At 44.5% G+C, this 16,872-nt stretch overlaps 1 protein-coding gene across 9 annotated transcripts in view; it reads right to left on the bottom strand.

Moving 5' to 3' along the window:
• The window catches only part of DLC1 (DLC1 Rho GTPase activating protein), a 426,214-nt gene that overhangs the window by 35,029 nt on the left and 374,313 nt on the right, over positions 1 to 16,872 (bottom strand). Inside the window, exon 1 of one of the 9 annotated variants that reach the window (XM_047855882.1) lies at positions 11,580 to 11,916. The exons of 7 other annotated variants lie outside the window; for them this stretch is intronic. In XM_047855882.1, the coding sequence (XP_047711838.1) occupies positions 11,580 to 11,616 (37 nt within the window). In that variant the 5' untranslated portion in view covers positions 11,617 to 11,916. Of the gene's footprint in view, positions 1 to 11,402; positions 11,493 to 11,579; positions 11,917 to 16,872 lie in introns of those variants that run through there. One more of the 9 variants, XM_047855883.1, reaches the window with a different exon arrangement.

Here is a 16,872-nt window from a genome sequence, read left to right as displayed (position 1 = left end):
GGTCCAGGAGACCCTTTTGTGTAAGGCTGGGAACCATTAGTCCATATTTGCACATTTCCCGGCATGAAGGGATGACCCTGTCTTCCCCTTACCCTCAACAGTGAGTTAAACAGAAATTCCCAACCCCGTCATCATTCTGTTGAACTCACTGATCTTAACCAGTTGAGCAACAGTAATTGGGTTGAGATGTGATTACTTCCATCTTCTGTGTGCCCTATCTTCACAGTAGGAACTGTCAGGCTCCCTGCCTTCTTTGACAACAGGCTACCAAAATCAGGACTCAAGGCAAATGCCACAACTACATGGAATGTATCTCTTAAATAAAAGTCTAAGGAATTGGAAGAATGCAAGAAAATTCAAGCACTTTCCAGATTCCTTGGATTCCCCCAAATATGACAGACCTGTGGGCAAAGATCAATGGAAATGTTGATGCTTTTACAGCCACAGAGAAACATATTAGCTGTGTGAAGGCAGGTGGTATTTTCTGATCCAAAACAAAATTCATTTCCCCACCCTGGTCACATAGATTCTTCCAATGGAAGAAGATTCCTTTTACCCATTTTCCAGCTACCATTGAGGTGGCCAATTTTACAGGACTGTTGGACAGGCTTCATGGGGCAGCCCACTGGAGAAGCAAACCATGGCCTCAAAAATTTGATCTCAATGGCTGTCAGCCCTGGATGCAGTAGGCATCAGCTTAAGGAACTTTCTAAAACCATGAACCACCACCTACTCCCAGGTATTTGGATTTTCTCAGTCTAGGGAGGATCTTTTAAAACAAGCTCTTTAGGTAAATTTAAGGCTGGCCTGGATTGAGAACCACTGAGCCACACAACATTTCTCTGTATTGCGGTGCCTGGACTCTTTCTCCCTGGATTATCCTAAGATCTCCCAACTGAATTCTGTGATAAGCTTTGTCCCTCCCTGCCCACAACAAATCTATCCTAGTCCAAGAGTCCCCGAGCCCCTGGATTCGCTTTCATGAAATACATAATTCATGATGTTACTCTCCTGCTTATAATTCTTCACTGACTCTCCACCACCTTTCAGATACAGTCCAAACTCCTCGGCAGACCCACAACCTTCTTAATTTGGCCTCTGCCTTATGCATTTGTCTCCTGGAAGGCCTCCAAATGCAAGCTTTGCTCATCTTACTGAATTCCTTGAGGTTCCCAGGATGCATCATGCTCTCTCACACTGCAAGCTCTTAATCTGTTCTCCCCCTTACTCCTAAATTCTCCCTTCTCCACCCTGTCAACTTTTCTCTCCTACCTTTCCCACGCTGGGTGAGGTGCACCTACCCAAAGCTTCTTAATTCATTTATGTCCTGAAAGAGTACTTCTTCCATATTGGAAGTACAAATAGGTTTGTTTGAAGGAAAAAAAAAAAGAATCCATTAATATTTTCTTCCCTTCAGAAACAGACTGAGTACTATAATGCAAAACCCCTTCTCTTTGCAATTAATAATAAAAATAAATGTTAAACCTACACAACTGCCAAAGACTGGTTATCAGGATTTACCTCCGTAAAATGAATTTCTAGATGGCCTAAGTCAGATTGCAGAATGTATACAGTAATATTTATTACACTTTAATGTTATCTAATCACAGCCAAGATTTTGACTAGCAACTACATTCCTACCCTCAGGTGCCTAAGAGCATTCTAAACATCTGTTGTGCATATTCTGAAAGAAACCAGTTAGGAAGCTTCTGGAAGGCCAGTCGATACTAATTCAGTTTCTAAGTCTGTTTGGCCTAACAGGGGCAGACCCAAATCTACCTTCAGGAATATTCTGGTGTAGTCATACATGTAAGTGAAGCCAATCATCCTTCATTTCCCCCCTTCACTCAGTCATTATTTACTGAACATCTCCGAAGTATGCTCCAGCTGTGCTCAGGGACAATCAGACAGAGGTTCCTGCCCAGAAGCAGGAAGCCAAATGGAAAGGTAATTCACAGTTGAGTACATAGTGTCCGATGATCCTCTACTAGGGAAAGAACTGGTTTCCTAAGGGCTATTCTAAGGTCTTTGGGTTTGTTAAGGCCCAAGTGAACTGCTACAGAACACCAGTGAGTACTCATTTCACAGGTGAAACTACCTACAGCCCACATGCCCTAACTTCTTCATATACCCCATCTGTCACCCAATCTCCCTCGAGCTAACTGATCCAGCTATACTGGCCTCTTCCCACCCACCCCATACCCCTTTTCCTGCTTTATTTTGTCTCCTTCCAAAATATGTATTATGTTTACTTTCCCCTCTGTAAGCTCCAAAAGGGTGAGTTTCTTTGTCTACTTTGCTCTCTGATACATCCTAAGCACCTACAGCAGCGTGGGGCACAAGGTAGTTGCTCAATACATATTACACAGCCACGATATGACTTTTGTTCTAGGGAAGTGGTTTTCCTATTTTTTCTGACCAGGACCCATGATAAGAAATACATTTTACATTATAACCTGGAACACAAATGTATGTATACATGTGCACACACACACACATTCACGTATACAAACAAACGTGTCTGTACCAGCATATGCAGAACTGAAACAAGTTTCACCAAATAACACTTAAAATTAGTTATGCAGTCTTACATTTTTCAATTCCATTTAAAAAAGTAGTTATGTTACTCACCAAAGCCACCAGTTTGAAATGTATTATTCTCACACCATAGTCTTTTCTTATAAAGGAAGGAAGGGAGGAAGGAAGGAGGGAGGGAAGGAAGGAAGGAAGGAAGGAAGGAAGGAAAAGAGAGAGAAAGGAAAAGGAAAGGAGGAAGGAAGGGGGAGAGAGAGGGAAAGAAAAGAAAAGAGAAAGAAGGAAGGAAGAGTAAACTAAGAACTAACATGTAGTACGGAGGAGAATGTGATGAGGCACAGGAAAGACATGTATGAATTCAGAGGTGGGAGGGGGCTGCTTGGGCACATGGTCTATGCTCAGCCTTCAAGGAGGCTAACATAATCTCCTATGTAAGAGTGGATGGGGGAGAGAAGATTCCGAGTAAAGGTGGAGGGGTGGTGAAGCACAGGAGTTTGTGAAAGGATGCTAATCGGTCCCATGTACCGTAACACTGACAAAAGAAGGGAGGCATGAAGTGGAAAGCAGGTTCTCCCACAGAGCACATACAGGCATCTCCTTAGCCTGGTTACCCAAAGAGCAGCGAACATTATTTCTTCAGATGTAAAACAGTTTTGTTTTAGAAAATGTAAAACTTTCTAATAATCCATCACACCAAGATGGCAAAGTATTACCTGCAACAGGTCAGGAAAACAGGTTCAGGAAAGAATGCATTGCTTTGTTAAGTAGCCTTGAGAAAATAATCTGTCTGGACCAGTTTCCTCATCTGTAAAACCTGGGATTGCCATAGGCTTTGTAAACTCCCCAGGCTTCTGACTCTCAGATCTTTTTTATGCCAATTTCCCCTGCTCTCTAAGACAACCTTTAGAATAGGTTCCATCGCTACTGTTAAGCTTTCAGATTTATCACCAATTACACGGAGGCATTTTTCTTCCCTCAAAAAACTGGATCATTAGTAACTGCTGTAAATTCCCCAATTTTGCAGATTTACTGAAGCTTATTGCTAAAATTTGTAATTTGGTTCCTAACGGATCAGTTCCTTGATTTGCCTCGTGATGCCTGTGTTCATATTATAGGGAACCCAAAACCCTAGATATTTTTGCTTATTTGTGTGTCTACAGCCCTCAAACTAAAAAATTCATCTTTATAGGAGGAACATGCTTAGAAAACCCATAGAAAACCTTGAGTTTTACTCTGTTTACTGAGCTTTTATGTTCATGCTTTGCCAACAGTAGCATCCTGACTTCTACAGAATCAGTGAGTTGGGTGCTGAAATGCTTCTTGGAGCTTTTCTCATCTTTTCTCTTCACCAGTGAGGAAGCTGGCTCAGAGTTTAGGTAATTTGCTGGAGGTTCCAGAACTGCCCTGCTCTCCCAGGCTAGTGCACCTTCTGCATACTTTGACTGCCTGCAAAGATTACTCTCACTTTTAAATCATCAGACTGTTTTTCAGTACAAGCAAAAACTGCAAGTTTTGGAAAGTTTCCTTTTTAAGTTTTTCCTTCCTTCCTTCCTTCCTTCCTTCCTTCCTTCCTTCCTCCCTCCCGCCCTCCCTCCTTTCTTTCTTTCTTTCTTTCTTTCTTTCTTTCTTTCTTTCTCTCTCCTGCTTGAGGTCTGGTGGCAGATCTTTTGCTTTCTAATAAAGAACATTCCTAGAAATAATGTAAACGGGGAAAAAGGACCCATTTTTCCCCCAGAGATGTGATGACAACTTAATATAAGGTTTTGCCTTAAAAAAAGGAAACCATGAGAGACGCACCCTGCAAGCCTATACCTGGTATTATGCACATGAAGAGACACTCCAGCAATGCAGAAATTAAATCAATTGACATCCCCTTTGGGGATCATTTAGTTCAAGTGTTTACAAAATACTGTTTTATCACATCAAAAAATATGTGCTCATCCCTCCCAAAGGCAAACAGCTCTGCATTAATTTGAGCCCATGGTTGACATGGCTCTCTCAGGTATCCAGACTTAAACTGACCCAGTTATTTCCAGGAACAGAAAATATCTTTCAGCTAATCAAAAACTGGCACTTACTACCCAGCACAAATGAAAATAAACGATTAAGGAAATGGATACAGCATCACCACATTTTTCTATTTCCTTTCTATGTGGGGTGGGATTAAAAACCCTTTGGTTTACATACAAGCATGCACCCACATTTCTAGTATTCTGTATCAAATACTTATGCATTTGCAACCATGCATTGCTAAGAAAAATGATTTGAAATAGCTCTTAAAATACTAAACCCTTTAAAGATAATAATTGCATAGATTAAGAAGCCAATTTCAAGAAAGGAAACAATCTAAATAACATACTTTTAAGGGATCTTATTTTTCTGAGTCTCATTTTTTCATAAAACGAAGCAGATGTTTTAAGATTATATAATCCACTTCCTTTGTAACTTATGATTCAAGGCAAAATACCTAGTTATAAACCTAAAGTAGCCAACCCCCCATCTCCATGATGAAAGGTTCGCAGGCACATCAATTCTTTCATTACGTGTTAGCAAAGCTTATTCTACTAAGTAACCTCCAATCCCAATCTTTGGTTTTGTCCCAAGTTCTATAGTGCCATAGGGCAGGAAATAGAAATACTGTGCAAATGGCAGCAAATTAGAAATAGAGGGAACAGTAAGGAATTCTAAAGAAACTGTCCACTCAGGTTTTAGTCCATTCTGACAGCAAGAAAAAAGAAAAGCAAGAATATAATGAAGCATCAAGTTGCCCTACACAAAGACCAATGAAAATAAAAAACATGGAAGCAACTGGTAAATAGAGCGGCTGTTAGGCATTCCTATGTCTAACCTCAAACAGAAAACACTATTGGATTTGATGTTCTCAGTTTTGTGCCACAAAGTGTAAGAAAAAATTAGGACTACTGTCTTCTAGGTCAGCTAAAGAATTATTTTCATTAAAAATGCTGGTGACAACCAGTCCCCCAGACACACACAATCTAATGGTCAAAGCTGGTTCCGATACATCTCTTTAGTTTAGGAAGGCTTCTGGTTTTATATGGATACATTTTCCTACAAACACATTAAGATCCTCATTTTGTTGCTATAACCCATTTTGTTCACACACGCAGGCAGGAAGAGGTCCGAAGCACATATGACCTTGGACTAGTCACTGAATTTCCAGGCATCTTGGCTGCCCCTCACCAGGGAAGAGGCAATGTTTTTCCAGGCTGCCTTTGCAAAGTTCGGGAATTTCCCATGAAATGACTTTTAGAAATGTGCATGCATCACGGAAGATCTGTTTTTCGTGCTATCTTTGAAAATGGGAGTTGTACGGAGATTGTCCCCTTGTCAGTTTATAGTTTCTCCAGACTCGGGAGTGAAGATGATTTCAGAATTTTAGCGTCTTCTATCTACTCTGTCACCTGTGTGTGACAAAGGGCAAGGCATGGCTGTAGTGCAGCTCAGTCATGGGCCACAGGCCATCTCACCTCCGAGGTCCCTTCCTCCATGGCTTCCTCAGCGCTGCAGCCTGGGAAATGCTACAACCTCAGGGTGTGGAAAACTTCTGTCCCTCAGACATCCTCTAGAGACTCCTGCAAGAAGGAAGGCGCCTTTCTGACAAGCTTCAGGAAGCAGCCTGCAATCCTCTCTGCGGGACACTCAAAGGTGGGGCGGGAAGAGAACAAAATGTGGATGGGAGGTGTCAAAGGCATCTGAGGACTCCAGCTTCACTGACCTCAGCCTTCAGTTAGTTTTTGATTTTCCTCCTGGGGACAGGAGGGGGGTAAGACATGAAAAGGCCACCAAGCAGAGGTTTATATGAATGGAAAAGGAGTATACTTTCTACTATGAAACTCAGTTCAGCAGCAAAACAAACAAACAAACAAACAAACAAACAAAAAAACCAAGGATGAATGCCTAAGAGAAATCAATTCCCTCAATTCCCGCTTTAACGCTAGCAAGAACATTTCCAACAACATTATCTCTTAATAGGCAGTCATTTTCAAGATGCTACTCAAATGTTTTCACTGACATCTGGAAGAGAATTTTCCCTTAGAAATATTATTTTAAAATACTTTCCCTGAAGAGAGCATTATTCACTATAGTCCATGGAAGCTAGAAAATGGAATGCCAGATTCCTTCCCCAAATGTTAAAGACAAAGGCTCAAGTCTCCATTCACTGCGCCCCAGAGGGGGGAACACAGAAACCACTAATTTGTCAACTTTGGACCCTACGATTACAGCCCTATGTGAGTCCCTTAGGACACTGCAAAGTAACTGCAAGGCTCTACACAGCCACCAAATACTGTTTCCTAAATTGAATCAACTCAAGCCAAGCATATCTCCCTCAATTGCACGTGACAGCCATGCACACCTGGTTGGAATCCTAGCTCGGCCACGTACAGCCAGCGACCTTCCGCAAGGAAAGGAACTCTCCCGAGCCTCGGATTCCTCATCTGTAAAAGGGGAATAATCACATGGGTCTTTCTGGAGCCGCCGAGGTGAAGGTTAAACGTGCAATAAGGGCAAAGTACGTGAGAAATTTTAGCTTCTATAATATTATTACCATCCTGTCAAAAGTCTGTGGGTTTTTTACAAAAATTAAAAAGGAGCGTTCATACTAGAGAAGGGTGACTATTCCTTGTGAGAGACGATAAGACTATGCACACTAATATACACGCAAGCCTTTCTTCCCGTGCACCACAGCAAGGAAGGTTTAGTGAAAAAAAAGTTAAGACAGAGTAGGCCTAATTAAAGAATCCCCAGCAGGACCACTCCCTACTCCTTATCACTGATCATGATAATCCTTAACAACAACACAGGATCGCACAAGGAAAAGGGCAGACAGACAGGAAGAGCCCTTCTCGGCTGGGAATCTTCCCCCCTTTCCATTAATTAGATTTCTGACTAATTTGAGGTTGAAAGAAAACACCACTGATTGCACTCCTACCAGCAACCCACTCCCATAAAGCAAATTTTAATCTTACAGCACTGTCTTTCTTAAAAGAGGAATGACCCACAAGTCTCGGAATTCCTGATAGAAGGACAATTGTGAACACCGCTCCAGAAAAGCATTTTCCTCTTAATTTCACAAGACGAACTGGGGACTGCGCTTTTTGAGGACACAGTGTTTGGATGCTAACGCTTTATGGCTGGGCATTAGTTCCCCCTGATAACCACAGCAAGGAACCACTTGCTAGGTCCTACACTTTTGAGGTCCTAAATGCCATGCACATCATTCCTTTGCATGGTATCCCCACAACTCCAGAGTTTAAGGACAAATCCTGTTAAAATGAGCACTCGATGAAACTCAGGAATCACCATGTTTAGAAATTAAATTCTCTCCTCTACTGGATCCCAACTCTTAGACTTCTAATCACTGAACTATGCGAACAAAAAATCAAGATCACCTTTCTCCCCAGGTCTGCTTTATAATTTTGAGAACCGGCTTGGCATGACGTGAGCCTTGATGTCCATTACACTTCGGGGCCAGGTTTGACTAGGGTGTTCTAAAGCTCTAAGAATTCGGTCTTTAGTGATCTGGCAATATCCAGAGAGGAAGGGGAAACATCTGAAGTTATTTTTACTTTTGCAAGTCTTCTGGCTGTACAGGGAAAATGCTAGGGTGGGTCAAGTATTGTCTGGAGCCCTTCAGGGGCTTTTTTTTTTTTTTTTTTTGCATGGCCTCATTTCCGTCTTCCTGTTGCTAGGAAGGAGAGTTAAGCATGAGAAACTCGTGTTTACAATACTGGACCATCCTGTCCAGCACAAGGCTCTCTTCAAAAATGCACGATTCACTTCACCCACTGTACTTTGGATGCCCCCATTCTTCTGGACCAAATCGCCCTTTCCTGAATATTTTCAAATAGCATATTTACCTGCCTCGGTCATAAAAATAACCACTCTCATGTTAACATTGCATCATGGCTTAAAATCTCCACAGGGACACCAAGGGAAAGTCAAGTACTTATTTTTGTATTTCGAACCACCTCTTGGAATCCCACCAAGACTCTGACTGGAGGGCATCTTCATGGGGCCTCCCATATCCCCTCTAAGCCCCACGCTGGTTAAGAGTTTAAGTACTACATACACTTTTTCACTCACTTTACAGTCATAACTCGTTTAATTGTAACATGTTTTCCTATTAATCTGGTATATTTTCCAAAAGCAACCAAATATCCCTTTTTAATGGAAAAACACCCTTAAATTTTGCTTAGTTCTTTGAACTATAGTATTGAACAATAACAAAATAAGAAACAAAAAAAGGCTTTAGGTTAAAGGGCAACTGGCCTCTCACCTTCCCTCCACAACTCTAGGAAAATCCTCTAGCTGGCCTAATGGATGAAAACCTGGAACGCTGCCTTCAATTGGCCATAGTCAATTGCTTAACTGTTCGACCTTTTCACTCTGAAGGAGTAAGTGGTGTTTCTCGTAAGATCTAAAATTGGTAAGTTAAAGTCACAGATTAAGTCACTGAAACCATATTTCTCATCCACTCTAGGGAAAGATTCAAGTGGGAAGCTACTTATTTTGATCCCGTGGAGTCAGGAAACAAAGTCAGTCCCTGTTCTTGAGTTTCTGGCCAGCTTGGTGTGTAAGGTGTCACTCAGCCTGAAGCAAAATAAAATCTCTCTCTCTTTTTTTATTTTTCTTCTTTTGGTCAAAAGCAAACTTTTAGAGCAGCTGGGAGAGAAAGTCAGTCTGCTGTGCTTCATTTTAAACACTGAACAGTAGTGCTAATGAAAAAAATATGCAGCCAGGCTCGGGCCACGCTGTAAATCTGGCGTGCCACAATAAAAAGTTAATACATGCAATTGCCAACATTTTCTCAGAAAATGTCTTGAAATAACTTCTGAACGCACATCTGCTAGCTATTTGACACTCATTCCCCAGGACTTTAGTTCTTCTATTAGGGGGGCTGTTGACTTTCAGGGCACCCCTCTGGCCATCTGCTACAGTCTGCAAGCCAAGATGGCACTGGGTGCCTCCATTAATTCCACACTTATGGTCTGCAAATTATCTCTGTGGAGGACCAGCCTGCAGTCCAGATGGATGCCGAATTAGTCAACCTCTTGGAGCTGCTGATAGATTTACATTCAGAGTTCTGCCGGGCTATTATTTTCCCTCATCCCTTCGGCAAACAGAGTTTGGAAAAAAAAAAAATGTAATTTGAGATTCAGTATTCTACCTTCACCAGAGCTGTGAATTTTTTTCTACCCAAATGCGTCATACATGCCACCCTCACGAATCTTTCTGTAGTGGAGGGCTGTGCCTAGGCTGCTTTGCTCCACCGCACCACCGAGGGCCGAAAGACCTTCCGAATCCTGAGAATGAACCGTTTGCTATGTTGGGTGTAAAAAGGCTCACTCAACACTAGGGTGAGGCAAGGCTTTCTTCGCCGAGGTGCAGATTAATAACTATATGCAGGCGTTTCCTTCCACAGTGATAAGCACAAATTGGGAATTTGTGAACCATCAATACCAGGCACGGTACTAAACGCTTGTATTAGCTCATTTGATCCCCACAACCTTCTCGCGTGGTAAATACAGTTATTACCCCTGAGATGCAGACGAAGGAGGTGCAGAGAGGTCTCAACACTTCCCAGATGCGCCCAGCGAGCAGGCTGCGGACCTAGGTTCCTACTTCGCCAGGCTCACCCTGGTCTGTTTTTCAACGTTTATTTATTTTTGGGACAGAGAGAGACAGAGCATGAACGGGGGAGGGGCAGCGAGAGAGGGAGTCACAGAATCGGAAACAGGCTCCAGGCTCTGAGCCATCAGCCCAGAGCCCGACGCGGGGCTCGAACTCACGGACCGCGAGATCGTGACCTGGCTGAAGTCGGACGCTTAACCGACTGCGCCACCCAGGCGCCCCTCACCCTGGTCTGTTTTGATTCACCTCGCACGCCAACAGGGGATGTACGCTGGAAAAATGAGCGGATTTGCATAATCTGCAAATTACACGTGGCAGGGCCAATTTGCTGTGGCCAGGGGAGAAACTCCTTCGGAAGGATCAAAGTCTCAGCCGGTGACGTCGGAGATGGGGACAGGGACACAGAGGCAGCGTGGGACAGCGTTCCCAAAGGCCGTGACTTCGCTACGCAAAAAGTCGGGCGTGCTTCCTTCCTTCCTCTCGCCCGCCCAGGGACTCGCCCCGCGCTGGCGCCTCCTCCGGAGACAAGGGCGTGGGCATCTCCACCCCGCATTTTAGGAAACCCGATTCAACGCCCCAGCACGTGAAGGCACCCGGCAACCTTCCCAGCAGGCGCCCCTCACACGTAAGCCAAGGGGCTTGCAACCCTCTCCAGGGGCCAGCAGCCACCAAAACCCTTTCTAAGTCTGAATTACTTTCCAGCATTGAAAATATTTGAGCAAAAACCGTTTGAAACTAAAACAATGATTTTTCCTCAATTTACTTTCAAGCAGTTAAAAAAAACAACCACCATTTTCAAGGGTCACTGCGGCTTGAACATCCCCAAATAATAAACTCTCAGGGAGTCCACACCGATTTCGGACTTGTATAGTGAAGGGCTGTAGTCACGGAGCCCCGAACGTCCCCGGAAAGGCGGTCGCGCAGCGCCTCTGGGAACCAGAGCCCTTCGCCTGGGACTTAGAGCAGGGCCGCCGGCGCGGCCGGGCTGGCAGCCGGCCCTCCGTGTGCCCCCGCCGGGTGTGCACCCACAGCCTCAGCGGGAAGTTAGCGTGGGCTTCAGTTCATTAGTCGCGGTTGCCGCCGGCCCCCAGCCCTTCCAGGAGCCCACCGGGCGCGCCGTCCCGTGACCCCGTAGCAGTGAGTTGCCAGGAGTCATTACCCGAAATTAAGACCTCCCTCCCCAAACCATGACGCTCGTTTTTCCCACACTCCACCTCCTCCACTCCGAGAAATTTGGGCGACTCGGTCCCGAGCTTCCTCGGAAAGCCTTTTAAAAGCACAGAACGACAGGCACCGACTTGACAAGGCGGGGTGACATTTCCTCCGCGGCGAGTCCCCTCCGCAGCTGGCTCCCGCAGCTGGCCCGACGGCAAGGCACAAGTCTAGCTTACGTGTTAGGATCATGATGTCCGGCTTCTCCCTGCACATCAACAGCGGCGGGGGGTTGCGGGAGCGCGGTGGGGAAGTCGAGGCAGCTCAACTCCCGCGCCTGCACCCACGGCGGCACCCGAGACACGCGCGCTGGCGGTTCTTAGCGCATCCTTGCTCGCCCCTCCGCACCCCTCGCCACGGCCCCAGAAAGAACTCGGCGTTTTCCAGAGGTCAAAGGGAGAGAGAGCTCAGGAAGAGGGGCAAGAAGCACGGGAGCGGTTGCTCCTGTTGAGGAGAACTTCGGCCATGGCCGGGTCAGGAGCTAAGCGCCTTCGCTCCAGCTGCTGGAGCGCTCTGCCTCCCGCGCGCCTCTCCGGCCGCGCCCTCCCGCAGGGCCCGCCCCCGAGGGGAGGGTCTAGGCTGGGCAGCTTAGCCTCCTCCGCGCCTCCTAAGTAGTGGGCCGCAGCTTCTGACAGTCCTCAGGTCCGAGGCCCCGCCCCAGACCCCGCCCCTTGTTGCTCCGCCCGTCACCTCCTCCAGGCAGCAGGAGAGCCAGCCACAGCCTCTGGCCGTCCCCTGACCCCGCCCCCTCGGCCCCGCCCCCGCGCCTCCACGGCCCGGGGCTGGAATGTTTTCCTCTGGCCTCCACGTCTGCAGGGGGAAGCTTCCCGAACTGTTCAATTGTGGGCCTCCGGGATGAAGGCAAAGGCTGTAGCCTCGAGGCATTTACTTGCGGGGGGAAGCGTGAGCTGGACTCTGAGATATCGCGCACTTTCCCTCTTTTTCTTGATGGCTTTGCACACTTAAAATTATCTCTATGATTTTGCCTTACATCCTGGCGGGAACCGCATAAATTTGCAGAAAGGAGGGGAATCAGGGAGGTAGGGATGAATCTAGAATGGGAAGAAGAATACCTGTCCCTTGGACAGTCATTCATTGCGAAAGCTTGCAGGGGTACAGGACAAGTGTAAGTAATTATCACTGCTCTACAGAGGGATTGGGTTTTTACTCAGCACGTGTTGAGTCTATTGTGTACACAGTGTTTTCCAAACTATGGACCTTGGGCCTCAACCCAGTGCACCTCCTGTAACTAACTGGTAGGACCAGTCGAATATACCAGAGAATCATTTTTAAAAAATATTTATTTATTTTTGAGAGAGAGAGAGAGAGAGAGAGACAGAGCATGATTGGGGAGGCACACAGAGAGAGGAAGACACAGAATCTGAAGCAGGCTCCAGCCTCTGAGCTGTCAGCACGGAGCCTGACGTAGGGCTCGAACTCATGAACCGTGAGATCGTGACCTGAGCTGAGGTTGGCGTTCAACCAACTGGGCCACCCAGGAGCCCCACCAGAGAATAATTTCCGATGGTGATAATCTGCACTTTTACAAATCCTTCGGTGATTCTGATACACTGTAATATGAGGGCCCCTGATATAATGGAAAGCCTCATTTTTAAAGATCACAAGTGAATACAACCTCTGAAAGATATTTAAAAATTCAGACTGGGGTTGCATTACTTTGGGGCTAATTGGTGCTTTCTGTCTATTACCTCTGGTCAAAGAAAACTATTAAACTCATTCATTCAACAAATTCATCAAGAGCATTTATTATGTGCCAAACATTGTTCCAGGCTCTGGAACTATGGCAGTGAGCAAAAAAGAGAAACTTCTCTTCCCTACTAAAATTTACTTCCTAGTGGGGAAGATGCACAATAAATGAAGCAAATAAATGAAATATTTAATAGTGTCTTGGATGGAGACACATAAAGGAGGGGAGGGGAGGGGAGAGAGGAGTTGTGGGAAGGTCTCTTTAAATAGGGTTAAATGCAAATGGGAGACTAGTCTGTCTTAATTATGGTTTAAAATACAGAAGACATACAGAAGACACTTTTTCACTCCAGTTTTTTAAAAGCAATAAAAATGCTAATTCTACCACTGGCTCTCTAATGTACCCAAATCAGAATGCTGGCTCTGGAGAGTGGCCTTGCAAGTTTGGGTTTCTATTCAACAGACATTTCTAGGGCTTTTACCTACTTACAACTGCTGGGGACACCAAAGTAGGCAAGGGTCTGCCCACCTCTGCCTGCTCAGAGTTTACATCTGGCGGGGAAGCAACAAGGGAGCATGTGAAAAAGAGGTGCTGTGAATGTCCAGAAAGTAGAGTCCAAGAAGGCAAGAAGAGCTGCCCTCTGAAGTTTGGATGCTGGGGGAACCGTCAAAATGCCCACAGTTGCCAGCAAGGTGGAGTGTGATTCCAGGGGAGGCTGGAAAAGTAAGGGCAAGAACTTTTCAATTCCCTGCGTGACTGTGTTAAGGATTGTTTCATCCTTTCCAGTTATTGATAGTGAGAAGCCATTTTAATGGGTGAAGGCATCCCCTGGCCAGATCTGCAATTTTGAAAAGACCACTCAGGCAGTAGTGTGTACTTTAAACTTAGAAAATAGGAATACACCTCCTAAACATACTAATTTCCCTTATTTATTAAAAATCCAAACTCTAAAAATACAGATATTCTAAGCATCTCCCCCAAAGCATATTAACTCTCAGAATAATTTCTTAATGTTTACTAGTAGTTGTGTGAAGTTACATTCAATTTAATTAGGTTTCTAGGAGTTTGTGCAATCCCTATACAACCACCCCCACTAAGTATCTGAGAATAAAACATGCTAATCTTTTCACCTCTTCTTGCTCAAACTCCATTCCTTTCTCCTTGGTTATTGATGATGCCTTCTCTGGATCTTCTCTAACTTCATCACATTTCTCTAGAGGTTCCTGTAACATGGATTTCTCATCATCTAATAATACTAATAACTCCAAAAACATTATCCTTGGTGAGGTATTGTTTTGCATGTGGCCTTCACTGAATCTCTTCACCTTCTTCCATTCTTTGGTTTATCCACAGCCTGTGTAATGAGCCAAATCCCACTTTTCATCGTTTTAATTCTTACTTTTAATAGAAATGGATGTGCTACATTTTGAAGGCTGCCGCACCTGTACAACAGTGGTTGAAAGCAGGACTTTTCTGGTCGGGCCACTTAATAGCCAAGTGAGGAATACATTATATTGCCTCTCAAACTTCAGTATCTTCATCTTTAAAAAAAGGAGGTTGAACTAGTGCCTATCTTCTGAGGTTTTTAATGAGGATTGAATAGGGTAATGCACCTAAGTGCTCAGCACATAATAAGCACTTGGTGATGTTAGCCATTATTATTACTATTACTAAGGGGGCACATCAAACAGAAACATGAGGTTTCTATTTAAATAGTCATCCAGGAGAAGACTAAAACAAAACAAAATGAGATCATGACTTTAACCTTGATGAATCTAAGGCACCTCTACAAACTAGGGGAAGGAAGGAGTGGAAAAGTCATTAAATGTATCAACAAACAGTGGTGCTTTACCAGATGAAAGAGGTCCCAGGGATAATGCCGACTCCTTCCCCTTCATTTAGCCTTCAACTCATCACCCCACGTTTCATTTCTTCTGTTGTAGGCAGATGACAGTAGACTAGGCTTGTTGGCTAAGTTGTGTTAACTGACATTGGGTATTGAAACACTGGACTCTGAGAGGCAGGGATTAAGTGGCCCATTTCCCCACCAGCAGTCTATTGTCCTCCCAAACCCCTTCAACCCATGACGAGAAAAAACCATCACAAATTACACCAGGTTTTGTCGCCACAATTCGACACAAGAACAAGGGCCTGTGCTGCTTACTTGCTGCCAGGTTCTGAGTTTGGTCATCAGGTTCATGGAAGCTGTTCACTGGGATATGCTATCGTGTGGATGTTTTCACATTCCACTGTGTGTTATCAAGGCAAGAAAAATCACATCCTAAATGACAGAAAGCTAAGTGACTCTGACTCCTACTCTATATTAATGATTAAGATTAGATACCATTGATATTGCCCAAGGACATCCTCTAGCATTTTCTGCCACTATAATGCATCTTTTTAAAAAAGAACTCAAATGTCTACAGACACTCAGGCAGATAACACTGGTGAGGAAAGCAAGCCACAGTGGGGTGGGGAGGCCTGGGGAACCCAGCTCTCCCCAAGGGGGCAGGATCACTCAGGCTCACTTGATTGTTGGCCTGTGTTAACACAGCTACCCCATGGTTCTGGGTTTAAAGAGTTTTCAAGAGCCTCCTAGCTTTCTATAATTTTATTTCAAGCCTCCCAATTTCTAGATGCTGGCAACTACTTAAAAATCTAAACTAATTCCAAGTAATTGCAACTTTGAGCTTCATTTAGCTCCAGGGCAACTGGTTTAAACCTCTGCTCTAGTGATATGAAGCAAGCAGTGTCTTTGGAAATGTATTTCTCTCCCACAGGAACTCAAAGCTGCCTGAGTTTGGAAAATGTTGTAATATAATTTGTGTTCAATGGGGCATTGTGAAATCAGTGTGGAAAGAAATTATTTGTAATGTTCAAAGGAAATATGACAAATAATAGAAAGTTTTTGAAATAATTTTTAAACAGTATTCGATTAAGAGAAATAACGAAAGGGGCGCCTGGGTGGCTCATTTGGTTGAGTGGCCGACTTTGGCTCAGGTCTTGATCTCACGGTTCGTGAGTTTGAGCCCTGCGTCGGGCTGTGTGCTGACAGCTCAGAGCCTGGAGTCTGCTTCTGATTCTGTGTCTCCCCCTCTCTCTGCCCCTCCCCCACATGCGCTCTGTCTCTCTCTGCCTCTCAAAAATAAAGAAAACTAATAAAAAAATTTTTTTAAAAAAGAGAAATAATTACATTTGAAATTTAATGACTGTCCTTAAAATACGCACTTATGTTTAAGTTTCCATGGCCAAGTCTGGGTTCTTCCCCCACTGTCCACCCTGGTATTTAACCTTTTCAGAAGTGTGTAAGGGGCAACTCGGTGGCTCAGTCAGTTAAGCGTCTGACTTTGGCTCAGGTCATGATCTCACAGTTCATGAGTTCGAGCCCTGGGTCAGCTCAGAGCCTGGAGCCTGCTTCAGATTCTGTCTGTCTCTCTCTCTCTCAGGTGTCTCCCTCTCTCTGCTTCTCCCCTGCTCGTGCTCCGTCTCTCCTTCTCTCTCAAAGATAAATCAAGATTAAAAAAAATTTTTTAATTAAAAAAAAAAAGTTTAAAACCCCAATGCTGGAGGTATCAGATAGGGAAAGAAGAGGAAAAGAGAGGGCTAGTCAGTGAAATAGATTCACCCCCTTTAAATTTTATTTAGAGTAGCTCTCTTGTTCAGTCAGACCTTTTTCGATTATGTCTTCTGAACAACTTAAAAGTTTAAAATATGGGGAAGGTGACCTAGTCTACCAGTGATATTTTTAGAGGAGCGGGGAGTCC

The sequence above is a fragment of the Prionailurus viverrinus genome, chromosome B1 (genome assembly GCF_022837055.1).
Source record: "Prionailurus viverrinus isolate Anna chromosome B1, UM_Priviv_1.0, whole genome shotgun sequence".
Classification (NCBI taxonomy): Eukaryota; Metazoa; Chordata; class Mammalia; order Carnivora; family Felidae; genus Prionailurus; species Prionailurus viverrinus.
Note: the sequence above shows the minus strand (reverse complement) of the source record. Positions and strands in the feature narration are given on the sequence as shown.